Below are 22,284 nucleotides of genomic sequence, written 5' to 3'. Positions count from 1 at the left end.
GATTTTCTGTCTTACTCTTTGTCCAGTTAACACCTACCTAACCTTTAAGCCTTGTCTTAAATATTTTTTTAGACAGGTCTTTCTTGCTTCCTAATATTTCACTCTTGTGGTACCTTTTTCTCTTCTGTTATAGTATGTGTTGGAATTTATATTCATGTATTTGTTTTAATGTTTGCCTCGCTCCTTAAATTGTAAATTCCCAGAGAGCTAAAATATTCTCTCTTGCTCCCTACATTATCCCAGCTCCTAGCCTGATTCCTCATATCTACTGAATATTTGTTTGATGAAAGGAAGGAAGGAAGGAAAGGAAGGAATCAGTATGTCATTGCCACCCTCTGTATCATTCTGCAGCTTTGTTTCTCCTCCCTATCCTGAACAGATGAATTTCAGTGTATTTTCCTAGAGCTCATGCATTGTAACATTTAATTGTTTAATTAAACAATTATTTAATTAATTGAATACCACCTTGATTTTAGTTAAAAACAGTATATGACTTAAATAAGATGAAAAATAGAGTGAAGTTAAATAGAAAGCAGATACACAAGAATTTAAGGTGGATGTTGTACCAGTCCTACCTGAGGAGCAAGAAAGTTGAAGGGAATACTTATTTTCATTTTCAAAGAAAGATTTAGAATTTTAAGCTTTCCTGCCTTGATAGGAAAGAACATTTTGCTCTGTTGTTTTTTTTTAACCAGTAAACTGAGTACCAGATATTGTTCCATAGTGTGGTTACTGGATTGCACATTTAGCTGCGTAATTTCCTATGTAAGTATAGGTTGATGTAATAATATAAAAACAATTTTAAGTTTTGAGATTGAAGATCCTTAATCACCATGATTTTGCTTCTCAATATTATTCTTCCAAGATGTTTTGCTGCATCTTGTGATGGTAATTGCAGCTTTCAAAGTGTAGTAGAGACATTGGAGGACCTGGTAGTTAAAACATTGTACTTTCCTGACTTACAGGTACATTTTTAATGAAAGCATTAACACCAGAATGGCTCTAGCTACCATTTATTGAAACTTACTCTGTGGTAGGCATTGCTAGAGCTTTTTTATATGGATATTCTCAAAATCTCACAAAAAGTCTTTAAGGTAGCCATTATCTTTGTTTTATAGAGAATAATAATATGGAGGCTCAGAAGGGTTAAGTAGTTTGATTAAGGGTCACATAGGTGACAGATCCAGCATTTGAACCCAGTTTTGTCTAAGTCAAAAGCTTCTGCTGTTTCAATTTCGGCATGCTGCCTCCAGCTAACTTTTGTCTTCTAATTTTAGAAGTTGGAGACTCCCTGTGTAGTACACTTTTCACTTCCAGATTAACTAGATAATCAGCATTTTATCTTTTTTTTTTCCTTTTTATTGAGATGGAGTCTTGCTCTGTTGCACAGGCTGGAGTGCAGTGGTGTGATCTTGGCTTATTGCAGCCTCCGCCTCTCAAGTGATTCTCCTGCCTCAGCCTCTCGAGTAACTGGGACTACAGGCATGCACCTGGCTAAGTTTTGTATTTTTTTTTTTTTTTTTTTTTTGAGACGGAGTCTCGCTCTGTCACCCAGGCTGGAGTGCAGTGGCCGGATCTCGGCTCACTGCAACCTCCATCTCCTGGGTTCAAGCAATTCTCCTGCCTCAGCCTCTTGAGTAGCTGGGACTACAGGCGCCCGCCACCACGCCTGGCTAGTTTTTTGTATTTTTTAGTAGAGACGGGTTTTCACCATGTTAGCCAGAATGGTCTCGATCTCCTGACCTCGTGATCCGCCCGTCTCGGCCTCCCAAAGTGCTGGGATTACAGGCTTGAGCCACCGCGCCCGGCCAAGTTTTGTATTTTTAGTTGAGATGTGTTTCGCCATGTTGGCCAGGCTGGTCTCAAACTCCTGACCTCAGGTGATACATCTGCCTCAGCCTCCCAAAGTGCTGGGATTACAGGTGTGAGCCACCGCATCTGACTGCAGTATTTTATCTTCTAAGATACTTTGAAAACACTGAATTCAATAGAAACTCAGTATTTGTTGAATTATCTATGGAGTAGCAACCTTTAAAAATGCATATCTTTTTCTCTGCTATGTGTTATTTGGAATATAAGGTTTATAAATAATCACTTCATTAACATGCTCTTTCCTGTCCTTCTCAGCCAAACTTGTTTCTTTTTCTTCCTTTCTCCTTTTCCTTTTCCCTTTCCCTTTCCTTTCCTTTCTCCTGTGTTTCCCCTTTCCCCTTTCCTTTCCTTTCCTCTCTTTTTCTTTTTCTTTTTTGGAGACAGGGTCTTGTTCTGTCACTGAGCCTGGAGTACAGTGGAACAATCTCGGCTTAATCTCAACCTCCCAGGCTCAAGCAATTGTCCCACCTCAGCCTCCCAAGTAGCTGGGACTACAGGCACACACCACCACACTTGACACCACACCCAGCTAATTTTGTATTTTTGGTAGAGGTAGGATTTCACCATGTTGCCCAGGCTGGTCCTGGGCTCAAAGGGATCTGCCCACCTTGGCCTCCCAAAGTGCTGGGATTACAAGCCTGAGCCACTGCACCCAGCCATTCCTTTGAAATTCTTAGAGCAGTTTATAAGATTCTCTATCTTAGTTTTCTAAGTTTGCCCTTTGTGATCTAATTTTGTTTACCCATTAAATGGTAATGTTATTTAGGGTTCTGTCTTTGGTTCTCTTCTGTTGATCATGCTGAAAACTTTCCCTGGGTGATCCCATTTTTGTTCCTTGGCCTTGACCATTGTGTTCATATCAAGAGCTGTAAATAAAATACTTATGGGGCCACGTAGGTAACATAAATGAGTGACATGGTCAGGGATGATGGAGATGCTGGATTAAAGTCTCCATGCCCTGTTCAGAGCTCTGGTCATATTGCTGCTCTTTTATAATATAGTATCCAGTGTTGGCAAATCTTCAGTTTTTCAAGAGATATTAGACATCTAGAATTCTTAATGGGAAATTGCTTATTTGTATGATAATTATGAGCAACTGGTTAAAATTTCAACCATAGTGCAGACCAATAGTAAGTATTTTTAGTTTGCAAGTTTACTTACTGTAACTTACCATGCTTCTCACTCCTAGATTTTATTTGTCTTCAGATCTGAATTTTCTGCTGGGTTTTAGGCTTATCCCATTGTGTGCTATATATAGGAGTTCTGTCACCCACAGGCATCTCAAAGACCGTGACCCTGAACTTCTAATTTGTATTAGGAAGTGATTTCATTTATAGGACACCTGTGAGTTTGAATCAATATTTCACCACCTACTAGCTCACCAAGCAAGTTACTTTATTTCTTTAAACTTCTGTTTGCTCATATGTGAAATGGGAGTAATATTTACTTCATTGAGTTCTTATGCTAGCACAGTTACTTGCGTACAATAACCAAACACTGCTTTCAGTTGCTGTTCCTGTTTCAGTGAATGGTATCACTACATGCACTTACTGCTGCTTAAGAGTCATTGGTGACTCTACCCTTATTTTTATTTTTCAGGTCTAATTAGTCACCAAGTTCTATTAGTCTAATAGAATTTTCAGGTCTAAGTAGTCACCAAGTCCTTAGAATTTATCCTGCTCTCTACTGCATGTTTCTTCCCCAAACCGTCCTTCACCTGTGTTCTGCAGTGCCTTTAGAAATTAGCTTGAGAGGCCAGGTGTGGTGGCTCAAACCTGTAATCCCAGCACTTTGGAAGGCCAAGACGGGCAGATCACCTGAGGTCAGGAGTTTGAGACCAGCCTGGCCAACATGGTGAAACCCCATCTCTAGTAAAAATACAAAAATTAGCTGAGGGTGATGGCACGTGCATGTAATCCCAGCTACTAGGGAGGCTGAGGCAGGAGAATCACTTGAACCTGCGGGTGGAGGTTACAGTGAGCCGAGATTGTACCACTGCACACCAGCCTGGGCAATAGAGTGAGACTTCATCTCAAAAAAGAAACTAGCTTGAGGCTGGGCATGGTGGCTCATGCGTGTAATGTCAGCACTTTGGGAGGTTCAAGTAGGAGGACCACTTGAGCTCAGGAGTTTGAAATCAGCTTGTCAGCATAGTGAGACCCCCATCTCTTACTGCCCCGACTACCCCCGCAAAAAAAAAAACAAAAAAAAAAACAAAAAAAAAAACCAGGTGTAGTGGTGTTCGCCTGTGGTCCCAGCTACTTGGGAGGCTGAGGCAGGAGGTTCGCTTGGCTCAGGAGGTCAAGGCTGCAGTGAGCTATGATTGCACCACTGCACTCCAGTATAGATGACAGAGTAAGACTGTTTCAGAAAACAAACAAAAGACTCAGGAAACAAACAAAAGATAGAAAAGAAATTAGCCTGAAAAGCAACAACATCTCTTCCAGTACGTTTTTTGGCTCACCACTTTTCTCACTCCAGGTCTGAATTAGATACCTCTTTTTCTGTGCTCCTAGCCCCCTGAGGATGTCTCTGTTGTAGTGCTCTTCACAACTGTTTGTAATGCCTTTTTTTTCTACGCAACTTCTTGAAGGCAAAGACTACCTATCTTGAATGCCTTTTTATCTCCAGGGCTTAGAATAATGCCTGGCAAATAATGAGTTCAATGATGTTTGGAGTATGAATGCATTGGCTAAATGAATATATTTTTTCTGGAGAAACTGTAGATATAAAAAAGATCTCGAAGCCTTAATTATAGCTCTAAGGCCTTTAAAAATATCCCAATTGTTTTGTTTTCCCTGTTTGAATAAGATTGTAGGTACTTTAATTTATTATATGTCAGTAACGTTATTTATTTATTTATTTATTTATTTATTTATTTATTTATTTATGACAGAGTCTTGCTCTATTGCCAAGTCTGGAGTGCAGTGGTGCAATCACAGCATGGCTCACTACAGCCTCGAACTTCCAGGCTCAGGTGATCCTCACACCTCAGTCCCCATGGTAGCTGGGACTACAGGCGTGTGCCACCATGCCTGGTTAATTTTTATTTTTTGTAGAGACAATATCTCCCTTTGTTGTCCGGGCTATGTTGATGTGCTTTAGAACAAAGTAAATTGTGTTGTTGATATAAATTACTGATTATTGTTGCCCTCTAGGGCTACAATTGGTAATTTTTATTTATTTATATATTTTTTTCTACAGCCCACTTAGGTTCATTCTTTCCTTCTGTTTCTGTACCTGAGTCTCAGGCTCTTCTTCCCTCTTGGCCTCCCAGGAGCTCTGGTTTATAGCAAGTTTTCTTGGCCGCCACACTATTAACACTATGGGCCAGTTATTTCTTATAGAGGTTGTCCTGTGCATTGTAAAATGTCTAGTAGCATCCCTGGTCTATACCCATTGGATGCCAGTAGCACCTTCCAGGCTTGATAACTAAAAATGTCTCCAGGTATTGTGAAATGTCCTACAAAATCACCCCTTGTTGAAAACAGCTGGTTTATAGATATTCCCATTTCTTTATCCTGAAAGCCTCTCCTTGTCTATGCTGAGCATGATTTTCTGTTTTTTTAAAAATCAGCACTTCTAAAAAAATTAACTTGTTTCCTATTAACTTATGCTCATCCTCCCCTCCCCCGGCCCCCCCCCCCCCATCCTCTTTTCTAGAATGAGTAGCTTCCATTTCCCACCTTATTTCTGGCTTTTATCCCCATGGTTCCTCTCAAAGTGATTTCATCAAGTCTCCCATGATTTTCACCTCTTATGTTCTCTGGAGTAAATGGAGCTGCCAACTCATAGCCCAGTTCATCATGTCTTAATCCTCCCTCCTCTCCTATCCCTGCAGGTTTCCCATACAGTCAGTCACAAAGTCCTGTCTGTGTTATCTCTGGAATGTCTCTAGAATCTACCAACATTCTTTATTCCCACGCCTGTCTCCCACCAATGTCATCAGCTCCTCTGTTGGTTTCTGAATTTCAAGTTGGGCCTATTCCATTTTAATTTCTACCCTGTCACCTTTCTAGAACAAGGTCTCTTCCTACTTCAGACTTTCTCAGTCATGATTTCTGGGGCCTTAGTATTTGCCTTTTGGAAGGCCCATTAGGTGATTTTTATGGAACTCTAATTGCTTCATTCCTCTACTTAAGAAATGTTTTCTTGGTCTTAGAAACTCCTAAAATCCATTATATATTTTTTACAAAGCTCTTCCTGCTATGCCCTGCTTTTAACAAAAGCCTTTTTGCTAAATAAAAATGGTGTAGGTTCTTTTAGAGAACCGCTTCATGAAAAGTCAGTGTTTATTTGTTTAGTACTAGCACAATATTTTTTAAATACCAACAATAAAATTTATAATTGGAGGAGGGATCCAGGAGGAAATGCAAGTTTACTGATTATGTGTGTCTGTAACAAATTTGACTGCTAAGTTATATTTAAATAAAATTTGGTTTTTTTTGCAGGTATTTATAACAGCAATGATGTAGCAGTATCATTTCCAAATGTAGTATCTGGCTCGGGATCTAGTACTCCTGTCTCCAGCTCTCACTTACCTCAGCAGTCTTCTGGGCATTTGCAACAAGTAGGAGCACTCTCTCCCTCAGCGGTGTCATCTGCAGCCCCTGCTGTTGCTACAACTCAGGTAAGTTGTTACACTATGATGTGAGAGGTAGTAGGTGGGTTTCTCATTTTTAAAGTGAGTTTCATTAGAGGACAAACAAATGAAATAGGGCCTTCTACAGGAATTTATGAAATATCTCAATTTGTAGTAATGTGTTAGTGAAAATGATAGGTATTTTTACATGGTATTCATGAGAGAGGATGGATGAATGTATGGGCACCAACTAATTCTTCTTAATTTCTGGGTTTTAAATTTTGTCCGAATGATATAAAATATAATTTCAGAGGAGCTTTTATTTTTTCTTTAAAAAAGTAGGATCCACAAAATATGAGCCAGTTTTGGACTCTTGTGATTTTTAAAATTCCTTTTATAATTTTTAAAATTACACAAATAATATATGAAATCTTTTTAAAGTTTTAAAAAAAAACAGTGTAGGAGAATATAGGTTAAAAGACTGAATGATCGCTTCAAGCACTAGACAGTTTTCCTCCTAGTGGGAGAGAACAGTGTTTGTAAATATTGTAAATAATGATGAATATACAGGTTTTTCCATTTGTGTACCCCTTTTATCTGACTTTAGATTTGTAGTTTGATAGGTGGCCTAGTCTATAGGATGTTTTTGGGGACGGAGTCTCACTCTTGTCACCCAGGCTGGAGTGCAGTGGCGTGACCTTGGCTCACTGCACCTCCGCCTCCTGGTTTCAAGTGCTTTCTCCTGCCCCAGCCTCCTGACCAGCTGAGATTACAGTCGCGTGCCACCTTGCCTAGGTGATTTTTGTATTTTTAGTAGAGGTGAGGTTTCGCCATGTTGGCCAGGTTGGTCTTCAACCCCTGACCTCAGGTAATCTGCCTGCCTCGGCCTCCCAAAGTGTTAGGATTACAGGTGTGAGCCACCGCCCCTGGCCAAGATGTTTTAAAAGTAAGAGTCAAATAAAAGAAATTGTAATCCTGTTTTATAAACAGGACAGTGCAGGGGGAAAGCTGTACCCAACCCACCTGCATTACACCCCCCTTCCCCAGAGATAATCATTTAAGATTTCCAAAATATATATTTTTATTTATTTGGAATTATGTATAATTTTATTTTCATTTCTCCAAAGCTCTAGTAGTCTTTTAATGGTCAAGAAAATGATCACAGGGACAAATGTCTAATAATGAACAACTAGTTAAAATAGTTGTTTATAAGTTCCTGTCAACTTAAGCTTTATGGATGTGTGCATAATTTCCATTGCGTGTGTCGTTAGGATACATATGCTTTTCCAGCAAGCACAGCATTAGGTTATTTTGATGCATTTGTGTGAATGGCACAGTGCAAGCAGTTGCTATTAAAATTACGTATTAGAATCAACCCCAGACAGTTCAGCACAGAAAATCAGTGGCATGATTTTAGTAGTATCATCTTTGAAGTTGAAAGTGAACTATTTGGTGAACCTCCCAAATTGAGTTAAAGGAGTTTGACTACTTTAGCAGAGTTTTTCTGTGGTTCATTTCACTAAAAGTGAGGTAGCCATAACAGGGGTTTGGGGTTAGAGAGGGTGAAAGGATAAATGAAAGAATGGCTCTTATAAATGGTTTTATCTCTTTTAATTAAGTGTAACCATATGCTGTTGATAGTTTTATATCCTTGGACAAAGTCTCACATGAACATTTTCAATGTGCTTTTTTCTTTTCTGTCTTTATAAAAGTCTGTTTAATTATTCTCTGGTTAATTCCCAGCTGAATTAAGCAAAAATCCTCATTTCTTCTCATTCATTATGTTTGTGAGCCAGGGGGTTGGCATTAGGGAAGTGGTAGTGAAGGGAAATTTATAGCTAGAGGCAAAATTCCACTTAACATGTGACTCATCTGAAGAACAAAGAAACCTTAGTTGTAAGTAACCCAGGATTCAGTTCAATTAAAATCCCCTCTCCAGTTTTCAGAAAGATGGGTCTCTTACAAATGTGATCATCCAGTTAGATTTACATGCTGTGTACTGAGATACCTGCATCTGCGTTTCTGTTCAGCAGTAAATGCTTTCTGTCTTCAAGCTGAAGCTTATTTAGCCTGGCTTATCTGGTGCTGCTGTAGCAACCATCAGTCTCCAGGCAACTGAGGCACGTTGACCTCTCAGTTGAAGTGAGTGCTGAACTACTTCAATTTAGCTGCCTGAGACAATAATAATGGTGTCGAATGTGAAAAATGTGAAATTTTCTAGGCAATGTGCAAAAGAAAGGATACAGAAATATTTAAATAGAATTGATAGGACTCTTAAAATTGATAGGACACTTAGCAGTTGAATCTTTTTTTTCAAAATGATAAAGTTTATTCCTGTTTCACTCTCATATAGACCCTGTTTGTTTTCAAGTCATACATTAATTGTATTTAGATAGTCACATCGTAGTGTTTTATTTAGGGTTGCTCTAAGTAGTTGATTTGAGAGCAATGCAATAAGATAAATGGGTGAATAAAAATTATCAATATTTAAAATGTAATTCTAGGCCAGGCATGGTGGCTCATGCCTGTAATCCCAGCACTTTGGGCAGGCCACGGTGGGTGGGTCGCTTGAGGTCAGGAGTTTGAGACCAGCCCGGCCAACATGGCGAAACTCTGTCTCTACTAAAAAATTAAAAAATTAGCCGGGTATAGTGGTTCACACCTGTAGTTCCAGCTACTTGGGAGGCTGAGGCAGGAGAATCGCTCGAACGCGGGAAGTGGAGGTTGCAGTGAGCCAAGATCGCGCCACTACACCTCAGCTTGGACCAACCAACAGAGCCAGACTCTTGTCTCCCCCCCAACAAAAAAAAAAGGAATCCTAGAAGTCTTACCACAACTATTAAGAAAACCATCACACTTGCAAGCAAAAACTTTAATAATATTGATAGATAATGGAAATATTAAACTTGAATACCGTTTTGTGCCCCCAAGCCCTTAATGAAAGTAGTTTTTATTGATTGGATTGGTGCCAGCAGGATAAAATCCAGAGGTCATTTTGCTTTTTGTGATACACATTTTAAGTAAACAGACCTCTACATTGGCTTATTTGGTATCTTAAGAATTGTTCCCTGGAAAGTGGTAAAGGAGCTAAGATTGGGAAGGGCTAGTAGAAGTTAAAAACTTAGAATAAGTTGATTTATGATTTTAATTGGGGGGAAAAGGAGACACTTGTAAAATTGGGGGTGGGGGGGAGTCTGATAGCACAAATTTTGGGGGAAAAAACTTTAAAAAACTGTTTGATAAACCTATTTTATATTCTTCTTCCTTTTTTTTCCATCCAGAGATGGAGTCTTGCTCTGTCACCCAGTCTGGAGTGCAGTGGTGCGATCTTGGCTCACTGCAACCTCTGCCTCCCGAGTAGCTGGGACTACTGGCACCCACCACCACGCCTGGCTAATTTTTGTATTTTTGATAGAGATGGAGTTTCACCATGTTGGTCAGGCTGGTCTCGAACTCCTGACTTCAGGTGATCCACCCACCACGGCCTCCCAAAGTGCTGGGATTACAGGTGTGGACCACCGCGCCTGGCCTCTATTTTATATTTTATATTCTTAAGTGTTAAACCACGCCCACCCCCACCCCCCGCCTTTTTTTTCCTTTCAACAGACTTGTTTTTAGAGTAATGGTTCTTTCACAAATAATTGATAGGAAGCCTGCTTTACTACATACTAGTGTATCAGTAATAGAGTAGTTTCTTAACATTGCGGAAAGAGTGGACTCCTGTCCATGTGACTGTTAATAATGTGCTCTGCCCTTGTTGGATCAGGAGTAGAGGTATAAATTCATTTTTGTAGGAGTGTCATTAATTTTTCATTTCGCCTTTCAAATCCCACTGTTTCATAGTTCTACAGTCATTCTGTTCTGTCTTTGGGAGAATGCAGGTGTTTTTTTTGTTTGATGGATGATTTCTTTAGTAGAAGAACTTAAGACTGAATGCAGTGAAATGTAATTGCATTCTGTTACATCCTACTTTCTGAGTTTTGCTTTTGAAATACAATCTTCATGTGATAATCATGGCTTCTTGTCCTATCCCGTGTTACTGTTAAACAAAATGATGTAGACTTAAACATCATTTAAAGTAAAGTAAACTTCCAAGGTTTATTTATGTGATATTTAGTAAATGCAGATATTTCGTGTTTCTTTTGTTGTTGTTGTTTTGTTTGTTTGTTTTGAGACGGGGTCTCACTCAGTTGCCCAGGCTAGAGTGTAATGGCATAATCTTGGCTCACTGCAAACTCTGCCCCTGCCGGGTTCAAGTGATTCTCCTGCCTCAGCCTCCTGAGTACCTGGGACTACACGTGTGCACCACTACGCCTGCCTAATTTTTGTATTTTTGGTAGAGATGGGGTTTCACCATGTTGGCCAGGCTGGTCTCAAACTCCTGACCTTGTGATCTGCCCACCTCGGCCTCCCAAGGTGCTGGGATTGCAGGTGTGAGCCACCTCGCCTGGGCATATTTTGATATTTTAAAGATACAATTGCCCAGGCACGGTGGCTCACGCCTGTAATCCCAGCACTTTGGGAGGCCGAGGTGGACGGATCACCTGAGGTCAGGAGTTTGAGACCAGCCTAACCAACATGGGGAAACCCCATTTCTACTAAAACTACAAAAAAATATATATATATATATATACACACACACACACACACATATATATATATATATAAGCCAGGTGTGGTGGCGCATGCCTGTGATGCCAGCTACATCCCAGCTACTCGGGAGACTGAGGCAGGAGAATTGCTTGAACCTGGGAGGCGGAGGTTGCGGTGAGCTGAGATCGCGCCTTTGCAGTCCAGCCTGGGCAACAAGAACCAAACTCCATCTCAAAAAAAGAAAAAAAAAAAAAGATACAATTATTGACTAGAGTTTTGCAGATTTCTGTGACACTTTCATCTCAATTAGCTTTGGATATTTTGTTTTCCAATATTATTATGTATGTGTGTGTTTATGTAGGGGAAGTTGTCTTAGATGTAGTCTCCGATTTCTTTTCAGATGATGTCTAATAAGGACCTTAAATTCTACTTGAGAAAATGGTTTAGTTTCTTAGGCAGATTCAGCTGACTTTTGGGGTGACATTTGTGTTTATACTTAATTAGTCAGAATGTAAATGTCTTCTGATTTAAATAATATAATGGCTTATAATTTTAAGGAAATTACCTTTCTGAGCAGTCAGTTTTTATAAGCTTGGTAACATCTCTTGTTATCAGATGATAAAAAGGTTCAGTCACAGTGACTGTCACATATGTGTAAGTCTGGAATTAAGACAGCCTGATTCCTTAGCCTGCTCTCTTATTACTAATTGTTACTGTTAAAATGAATTTCCCAATTATGTACCTCTTATGCTAAGAGGTACCTCGTTGGAAAACATTGTTAGCAGTTTTACTGTGTCCATTTGTGTGATGCAATGCAAAAGAGCAGAAATTTGAGTCAGCAAAAGTCCAGGGTTCCAGGAGTTTTGCTACTCATTCATATAACCTTGGGCAGGTCTTTTAATTTTTGTGAGCCTCAGTGTTTCCATATGTAAAATGGGAATACTTTAAATACCTATTGTACCTGCTGTACAGATACTTTATGAAGTTCAAATGCAGACCATAAAATACTTTACAATTCATGGTTATGACTTCAGTTGTTACTTTTCAGCCTGATTACCAGTGAGAAAAGAAACTGTATGGGAACACTTTCTGTATTGGAAATAGTATTCACAATTTCTGTTAAAACTCATATAATTTCATGCTAACATAGATAAATGAATTTTAGCCATTATAGGTTCAGCTGTGGATTAAGGTCTTTTCCAGTTCCAAAATTATTTCAGAGGTGCCTTTGTCCTAAAGTAATTTTTTCCCAGAAAGGTAAGACCCATATTGATATTAACCAATTAAGAAACCTACTTAGAATTGGTTGGTTAATCTATACAGTCCTGTTGTCTGATCATGAGTGTTCAGTGATGGTTTAACTACACTTCATTCCCTCCTACTACTTTATGGAAACTCAATTGTGGGGCATTTTGGCATTAGCCTAAACAATGGTTTTGAATACGTTAAGCTCCTAACAATTAGGGAGCAGTTTGGAGCATTGAATAATGTGGAATGATGCAATTGAACCTGACAGCTTCAACAGTCAGCCTACTCATGGGACCTGAAAGTTGTTCACACTTTGTTTCACCTCTCATCACATGCTGAGTATTGAAGCCTTGCTGGTGGTAGCTGACACAGAAATGGGTCTGCTATCAGAATATGTTCTTAGTAAATATAAAGTTTGAATTGAGCTGGAGAATATGTGAAACTTTCCATTGTTCCCTAATCCATGTCTAATGTTCATTCATGTTTTTCCTGGAAACTTTTCTAATCAAATATATTGTGTTCTGCAATTCAAACAGTAATATAAATTGGATCTAGAAACATTCAAGTCCTTGCATTCTATGTGCAGCATTGCTGTATTATCAAATACATAGTTTAAAACATCACTGCATAATGAGGCATTTATGCTATCTAATTTTTCTTAGGGAAATAGGTTTTAATCTTTGAAATATAGCCACAGTTCAGAATATAATTGGTAAGTTATATTTTCTAATGATTTTAATGGAAAAATAGAAACCACAATAACTTGTGAAAATAATTTTTAAAGTTAAGCTAAAATGTGAGCGCTTACCATGTGTCAGGCATTATTTAAGCCCTTTGCATATATTAACTCGATTCTCACAGTGTTTCTATGAGGTAGATACAGTTATCCTCATTTTCCAGATGGAAATTGAGGACAGAGAAGTTTAATAATTTACCCAAAATGAGATAACTTGGCTTATATGGTGATAATAAAATGTTTTTCCTCCTGAAAGTATATATGAATTAGGAATTTAAAAAGTAAATACTCAATTTAGTGAGCCTGAATATTTTTGGAAGATTGCATTTTTTAAGTCATGTGTCAGGGCTGAAAAGCTTGAAGCAGCTACTTTAGAGCTTTTTTGAATCACTTGACTTTAATGTTTATTGACAGGTTAATTGTACATTTAAAAAAAATGCTTGCTATATATAACCTGTTCCTGTATGATTGAAGTATGAAGTTTCAGATCTATTTCTAGATGATACATTGCTATTAATACAGTGCTTTCCAAAGGTGAAATATTTTTATAGGTATTAGTCTTTTGAACCTAATTTTTCTTATTATTCTGCCCTTATCAACATTAGGCAGGAAAAAAATCTACCAAAACAGTGCCCACTTTTAAGTTTCACATGCAGATAATTGAGGAGACTTTAGCCCTTTTCCCCATGCAGTCAACTCCTTTAGAATGAGCCAAGTTCCTAGGAATTTGACAGTTACTACTTTATAAGCAAGTTCTTTTAAAACATCTCTGTAGTCATAGGGAGACATTTGAAAATATAAGAGGTAAACTGTTAATAACAGGAGAAATTTCAAGCTGAAATATATTTTTATCTTGTTAATATTTTAATATGGTATGCCAGTCTACGTAGGAAATACTAAGTTTCTTTTATTTGAGTCTGAATACTGCCTTGGTAGAGACTTGCAGATGTTTAATATATTAAGTTATTCTAAATTTGCCAAGGATATTCTTTAACTCAGACACCTGAACATATATTGTTTAAAAGTGACTTAAATTTACTTCAATAATTATTGAATTTATTCTTAATCTACTGGTCTTTCAGTCCATCTTGTAAAATAATTACACTTCTCTTAATGAGGTTTTTACTAGAGTGTTAGAATAAATGTTAGATAACATCTTGAGCAGAAGTGATTTTTGTCAGTTACTGGTCTTGGGAAAGAGGAAGGATTCTTCTTTAAGGTATTATATGAAGGATGTATACATCCATATATATAAAAAATCACATATTCTTATATATATGATCCTTACATAATTTTATATATATATTTGAAATATTCCTCTTTAAGTTTGTTATGGCAATATTCTTGATTTGAAATAATTTTAGATATATAGAAAAGTTACAAGGACAGTACAGAGTTAGATATATCATGGATATCCTTCAGTCAGCCTCCCCTAGTGCTAACTTACATTCTTACAGTACCAACAGATCCAAGGAGAATATTCACAATAGCCATTCTCCTTACCTGGGCAGATTAAGATTGAAATGTCATATAATAGGTACTTCTTTTCCAAAAAGAATTTCTAGTCTTTATACCAAATCTTCTGAATCAGTCTTCTGGTACATTAGTAATTCGCTTTCAATGCACTTTTCAAAATCCATTTCCAAAGTATGCTGTAGAGAAGTATGTGTATGTTAAGGTTTCCTTTATTTCTTATTCCAGTTTTTTAATATAAAAGCTTTCATGCCCTTTATGCTTCATAACCCTTACTTCTTTTGGTTAACATGGACTTCCTTCCTTTCTGCTGAATCTTAGTGCTTTCGCTTATTAATGGCAGCAAAGGTTTTTGAGTCAATGAAACGCCAGACACTGTGTGTGTGCTCTCTTCAGTAAGCCGTCTTTCTTTTCCCAGCTCTTCCACTTCTCCATCTTCAGTGCTAAGAAGGTTCGGTATCTTTCCACTAAAAGGTGGGGGTTTGTTGGCTTGGAGGCACCAAGTCTTTCCAAAAGACTCATCGAAGGTCCCAGTATTAACTGTTCCAAACATCAGTTAAGAAATGTAGGCTAAGCAGTGATAGTCATTTGTGTAGTCTTTGGTATCTCATCTTACCAACCTTAAAATGATGTTCATGATTTGAGTTTCCCAGCAGAAATTAATATGGAATGTAGATGTTTTTATACACCAAAATGACTCTGTCTTGTCAAATTAATAACTTTTTTTTTTTTTTTTTTTTTGAGACGGAGTCTTGCTCTGTTGCCCAGGCTGGAGTGCTGTGGCCGGATCTCAGCTCACTGCAAGCTCCGCCTCCCGGGTTCCCGCCATTCTCCTGTCTCAGCCTCCCGAGTAGCTGGGACTACAGGCGCCCGCCACCTCGCCCGGCTAGTTTTTTGTATTTTTTAGTAGAGACGGGGTTTCACCGTGTTAGCCAGGGTGGTCTCGATCTCCTGACCTCGTGATCCACCCGTCTCGGCCTCCCAAAGTGCTGGGATTACAGGCTTGAGCCGCAGTTTCTCTTTTGAAAGTCTCTTGTTTAGATAAATGTCTTTACTAGAAAAACAACTACCAGATTAATTTTAGCTATCCCGTTTGGGAAATTGGTCGTTTCCAATAATACTTTCATTTATTGTATTAACTTTTGCCAGCCATCTTTTAAAAATAGATACTTTCCTTCTTTAGCATATGCTAAAGATACTTTATCTTTCTGATGATCGTCATGCAAATTAGTTGTGCCATAGTCCTTTCTAGTTTGATCTTTAGTATATATAGCGGGCATAATAAATAGGGAAACTAAGATAATTCAGAGACTAGATCAAGAAAATGCCACCCCTCTGAAATTTGAAGCTAATAAGGATAAATATTAATGTAAAGCCCTTGGCAGAAGGAACCCTTCCTAAAAAAGAGTATATTTCTAGTTCTAGTAAGAGTTGGATCTTTAGATTCTTATCCAAGGCAACTGATGAGACTGATAATTGAAAGTAAAAAGGTATTCCAAGTGGTATATTGATATGTAACATAGATGACTGTATGAACAGGAGTCAAAAGGCTGAGAGTGTTTCCTTGCTTTGGAAGTGCTAAGGCATCTAGAGGTACCCTTTATAAAGTTAATAATAAACTCAAATGAGAATGCCATCCTCAGTGTCTTCTTTGAGGACCACCCCATTCGCATTCTGTACTGTGCTTTCTCTATTGGTCATACTTTCCTCTCCCCTGTCCTGTGGTCAGCTGTTACTTCTTGCTGCCAACAAACTGTCTCAAGATAAGACCTTTTCTTCCTCTAATTAATTTTCCATTTCTAATCTATTAAATGTGTAGTGGATCTTTTTTAGAATTGTATCTACAGTAAGAGTAAATTGGCTCTACAAAAGCTATTTTTAAGTATTAGGATCTGAGACTTTAATAGACGGGACTGGTAATATCTGTTTTTTTTCTGTTGAATTGTTTGTATTTTTCGTATTCTATATTGTTTTATGAATAGCTAAGATTCCCAAAGAATTGACTTCTGGAGAGATAAAAAAAATCTTAACCGTATCTCTATTTATAAACTGTGTGTTTTATGTGCCCTCTACTACTAAATACATGGTAAGTGAATAGCACGATCTTCATCTTGAAGTTATAACTTACCTTTTCCTGAGGGACAGTTGATTGTTAAACAGGACTGCAGAGTACCAACTTACTGACTTTGTCTGCTTATTTTTAATAAGAGAAAAAACAAAACCCAGAAATTGACAGATTTAATTTACACATTAAAGTGTGAACTATAAAATACACGCTTTGAGATAATAGAAAGCAAGGATGGTACATCCCAGAGACTGTTTCTGTGAACTGTAAACGCACGTTTTCATGCTTTGTAAGTGGGCTAAAGGCCAAGATGCAATGTCATGATGTGAGTCTGTCCAGAAATACAGCTTATTCTCTGTGTTATTTTGCTTATTATAACTACTGTGTTGTCTTGAAGTCTCTAATGTGCAGTTACACATGTCCAAATGTCCCACATCTTTTGTTCTTGTTATTCAGCTTCTTTATGATAGAAGTGCTTTAGTTCTTTGATACTTTCAGGAGTTTTGTTCTGAAATAACTATGCAATGATTTTAGTTTATAAAAGCTTCAGTTTGATTTCATTCATGAAAAAGAACAATTCTACTTTAACATTTGTGGTTCTGTTAAATCTGAAAATTATTTCAGGCCACTGGGAGTCTTCTGTGAGTAACAGCATTTTGTATACAAGAGATTTGCCTCCAAAATGTCACATTTTAAGGTCATAATATTCTTGGAAAGTGGGAGAGAGCATGCACATCAAAGAAAGCATTTTTATTACAGTGGATTACGCAATAGTTTGGCCAGCCTCCTTAGCTTCATCTGTTTAAGGGTTCATTTTCGCTTGTTTGGCATAGGTCCCAGTAGAGGCCTTCAGAATTGTGGTTAGCAACATGAATGAATTACAAACTTTGGACGAGCTCTTCAGTTAGTAGAGCTGGCTTGCTGCCAAAAAGACAGTGCCTTATATGGGGTCAGGGCAAAGCTGTGATTCGTTGAGTCCTGCATTGTATAGAAAACATACTTGGGATGCCTGTTTGCTTTCTTTTAAAATAAAAACAAAACAAAACAGAAAAAGCAGCAGGCTTCCAAGTCTATCAAAACAGGAAGTAACAAAATAGTGTGCAGGTTTTACTAATGACAGAGTTAAGCAATGGAAATACAGCTCCGTGTAGTTAAAATACTAGAAGTAAAAGTTGGACTTTTGACCTCCTTAGCCAGCTTGTGATACAAGAGATTGAAGCATTTTGTTAGATACCTGTTGTCTTCCTGCTTTTATGTTATAGATGGCTTAATAAGATTAATTAGTTACATGTCCACATGGCTACTGTGCCACTGGGCTTTGGTATCTGCTAGATATGTTGAAAATTAAAAGTAGGAATAGTTACCTTTGAATGTGCCAATCCTTCTTTTTAAAAAATGTGTAGTTATGGCCAGGCGCGGTGACTCACGCCTGTAATCCCAGCTCTTTGAGAGGCCGAGGCAGGCGGATCACCTGAAGTCAGGAGTTTGAGACTAGCCTGGCCAACATGGTAAAACCCTGTCTCTACTAAAAATACAAAAAAAAAAAAAAAAATTAGCTGGGCATGGTGGCAGGTGCCTCCTGTAATCCCAGCCACTGGGAAGGCTGAGGCAGGAGAATTGCTTGAACCCTAGAGGTGGAGGTTGCAGTGAGGCGAGAACACACCATTGCACTCCAGCCTGGGTAGGAGTGAAACTCTTGTCTCAAAAAAAAAAAAAAAAAAAAAAAAAAATTTTTTGTAGTTATGTAACTTTTTAAAAAATTGACATGTTGAAATGGTAAAACAAGTAAGAATGAAATTTGCTTTTCAGAAGGTCACACATTTTGCTTTTATTCTTAAGTTGGAGAATATAATTACTAGATCTATTAGAAGGGAAAACTTTAATATATTTTCAAATATAATTCATTTATCATTGTAATTTTTTCCATTTAGGCAAATACCCTATCTGGATCTTCGCTTAGTCAGGCACCGTCTCTTATGTATGGCAATAGATTAAATCCAAATTCATCAATGGCAGCTCTTATAGCTCAGTCTGAAAACAATCAAACAGGTAAGTTTTCAAGAATTATTAAACTCTAAAACTCTACTCTCACCTACTTTAAGTTTTTTCCCCTTTTGGTTCATTTTATTTGAAAACATGTAGGGATGTGGTTTATAATAGAGGATTGTACTTAAAAAAAAAAGATTCACAGTTGGAAAATGTTAAATATTTCAGGTGATGGATATGTTAACTAGCTTGATTTTATTATTCCACATTACATTCATATATCATAACATCAGTTTGTACTCCAAATTTATATAATTACAAATTGTCAATTTACAATAAAAAAAGAATCACAGTTGGAAGTCAATAGTATGCTGTGCTGCAAAATAGCGATGTGCTTTTTTTTTTTTTTACTGTCTGAAATGGAAATGTTTCAGCAGAGCCATCAGCAGGCAGGAATGCAGCAGTGTCTCCTGTGACTTTTGTGATTGATGTGTTCAGTTCTCAGTTCTATGCAATGAAAGTAACATAACACTGGGCTTGTCTGTGAATAGCCTAAACCTTTATTTGCATAATTCATGAAATTGTATTACACAAACTTGGTTAAAAAAATCCTGTTAGAGAATTTCTGCAGTGTTTAGTAATCCTGTGAATGTTCACCAGTTGACGTTTTGTCGCATTTGTCTCTTGTACTGTCTTAATGAACCACTGGATTTGCTTTGTTTCATTCCATCCTTAAGGATTGGTTGACATGTCCAAGTAGTCATGCCTGTTTGGGGGAAGGGAATGGATTTAGCAGTTCACCAAGAATGGATCAGTCTGTCTTTACTCATTAAGGGTCAGAGGTTACCTGACTCAGAATAAGAGGACAACCTTGAAAGAGGCCAGATAAGGTGATTTTTGTAAGGAAGTAACTGCAGGGGAAATACAAGTTACTTTCCAAGCAGAGATATTTGATATTACCTAAGGAATATTTTGAAAAGTTAATTTTTTTTCTTTAAAATTCAGGATTCTGTATTCCTGCTTGTTTTTGTCAATTTGGAAATTTGGTGTTGTATGTGATTTTATTCTTGGTGTAAGGCTCTGACACCATAATTTTAGTCTTGGTGTGCAGCTCTATGTAAATGTGTTTTATGGCTTGTCTTGGGATGCAAAGTGTTAAAAAATACAAAGCATACGGAGTTGCTGTGATAAGCATACAGATTAGCTGTCCACAGCTGTGATTCATTACTTTAACCGTAGAAATTAAAAGTGGCTGAGGGGAGGGTACAGCAAATGCAAACCACGCTTCTGTGCTGTAAAATTGAAAGGAATGAAAGAACAGAACATAATCCATGGCCTTCTACACCCACAAAAACGTGTAGGGACAACGCCTTACATGCCACAGTTCAGCAATTCTAAACTAGCAACATGCTGGATCTTCTCCTTTCATGGGAACTGCAAAGATAGTGGTAAAGGTTTAATGTATGTTTTAGGAAAAATCAGGGCAAGAGTTTAAAACCTCTTATCTAGTGAGAGTCACTTTATCAGCTCTGAAATATTTACACTACAGATCAAGATCTTGGAGACAATAGCCGCAACCTAGTTGGCAGAGGAAGCTCACCCCGAGGAAGTCTCTCGCCACGGTAAGCACTATTTACACTGCCAAGTATAGGCAAAGGAAACTGAGATTTGGAAACTTTCTTATCTCATATCAGTAGAGTGTACATTTGTGAGGTTATAAAACCATTCTACAGATAAGAAGCATGTCTAGACAAGAAAAATGATTCCAAATTAATTTAAATACTAATTTAAACACCATTAGATTTCTAAGTAAAACAAATCCCTTTCCTTTGGTTTCCAATCAGTTCGAACTCTTATTTATTACTTGTATATTGATTTGAATAATTCTTTTTGATCATAAAATAGTTTCAAGATCTCTTAAAGTTGTAGACCCAAGACTTTCAACTTTGGGTTCGTTTTAGCTCTGTTATAGGTATAGCACTTAATCCCTTAGTCTCCAGTTCCTAATTCAGTAAAGTCCTGTGGTAGATCACTAAATTCCTACTAGGTCTTAAATTGTTTGAATCAGTTATAGCAAATGTATTACAAGTTTTTTGAAATTATTTTATGACAGTATTCAGGTACCATTTATTAAAATATAATTAATATATTTGGGGTTACCGAACTGCATATTCCTTCTGTTCTAAATGGGGAGAATGTTGTATGAGATACTGTGTCTGTTTGTAGGGGAGAATGGAACTTTGGTGATGGCTATCTATTAATTTTATTTCCCTTCTGTGCCTTCTCTTTGTTTTCTCCGTGTTCTCTAATTTAGGAACCCTCCCTCAAACATGGTGTTAGACTGGGTGAGAATGGAGAGTAAGAGAAAAACCCATTCTAGGGTCTTTCTTCTAAGTAAGGGAGAAATGTGATTAAAAATGAAAACTTTGGTCAGGCGTGGTGGCTCATGTCTATAATCCCAGCACTTTGGGAGGCCAAGTTGGGAGGATTGCTTGAGGCCAGGAGTTCAAGACCAGCCTGGGCAACATGGCAAGACTCCATGTCTACAAATTTTTTTTTTTCCAAAATGAACTTTTTCATGTGATGACAGATCATGAGTAACAGTATTGCTAATATATTTGGGGAATGTCTGTTAAGGAACATCTTCTTTATCATAGATATTAGTTCAGTAACCACTAACTTTATTTTCTAATGGTACATCTCTAGTGGTGCCTTTTTTCCTATATAATTCCTGGGTGAACTAAAAGTAGTGTTATTTTCCCTGATTGAACTCTGCAGAAAATCAAATATTCATTCTTTGGAAACCAGGAATCTGAAGAGAACACAGTGATAAAATTATCTAACTAGTCTGTGATTTTATGTTGTGATTACTTCTATGTTGTTTTTCTTTTCAAAGAAGAAAGTTAATGGATGTTTGCTCGGTGTTTAGTGGAAGAGCACTTCTCTGTCCCCCTTTTAAACTTGAAATACTACAAGCTACCGAGAAATTATTAAAAATCTCTTAGTGCTATTTTGCTTAGTATAGTATTTCCTTTTCATTAGTGAAATGGGACTTAACAAATGGTACTAAATTATTTTTAGCATATTATTTCCAACTTTATATTACTCTTTAGAAATCAGCCTGAAATGTAACAGCCTAAATTATTCTGGTATAATGTACTATTTGCAGAGGGATGGCCAATTGTATGTAGCCCATAATGTTTACATATGGAATAAAAACCCCATTTGTTTAACATCTTACGAAAATTTTGTACAGCAGCATATTAAGGCAGTGTCAAGAATTCTAGTGGGTTGTTAGAAGACCTGAGTTGTGTAGCCCAGCTCTTGTCACCTCACCAGCAGTGTGTCTTTGGACAAGTCACTAAAACTCCATCCTGTTTCCTCATTTGAAAATGGACCAGGCTTCAACTTCTCACTAGGTTGTTGTGGAGATCATATGAGATATATACAAACACATTGGAAATTCTAAAGCTCTTTAAATGTATTACGTTAGCATGGTAGCTGGAGATCAGAAATGGCCACACTTACTAATTTAAAACAAAAAGTGGAGAGAACATTACATGTTCATCTTAATACAAGTACTATTTGTTTTAGAAGGGTTGTTTATCATTTCAAGTATAGATCTAAGACATTTTAGAAATATTCATGTAAAAGGATCGAATAAAAATTGCTTTGGGGGCTGGGCATGGTGGCTCATTCCTATAATCCCAGCAGTTCGGGAGGCCTAGG

General features: G+C 37.5%; 1 protein-coding gene across 16 annotated transcripts in view; it reads left to right on the top strand.

Moving 5' to 3' along the window:
• The window catches only part of MLLT10 (MLLT10 histone lysine methyltransferase DOT1L cofactor), a 228,829-nt gene that overhangs the window by 192,242 nt on the left and 14,303 nt on the right, over positions 1-22,284 (top strand). For all 16 annotated transcript variants that reach the window (XM_021943935.1, XM_031652461.1, XM_009214071.4 and 13 more), the window contains 3 exons: positions 6,324-6,502; positions 18,501-18,618; positions 20,105-20,177. In XM_021943935.1, the coding sequence (XP_021799627.1) occupies positions 6,324-6,502; positions 18,501-18,618; positions 20,105-20,177 (370 nt within the window). The remainder of the gene's footprint in view (positions 1-6,323; positions 6,503-18,500; positions 18,619-20,104; positions 20,178-22,284) is intronic.

This window comes from Papio anubis, chromosome 11 (genome assembly GCF_008728515.1).
Source record: "Papio anubis isolate 15944 chromosome 11, Panubis1.0, whole genome shotgun sequence".
NCBI classification, from domain to species: domain Eukaryota; kingdom Metazoa; phylum Chordata; class Mammalia; order Primates; family Cercopithecidae; genus Papio; species Papio anubis.
This window is presented reverse-complemented; position numbering and strand designations above follow the sequence as displayed.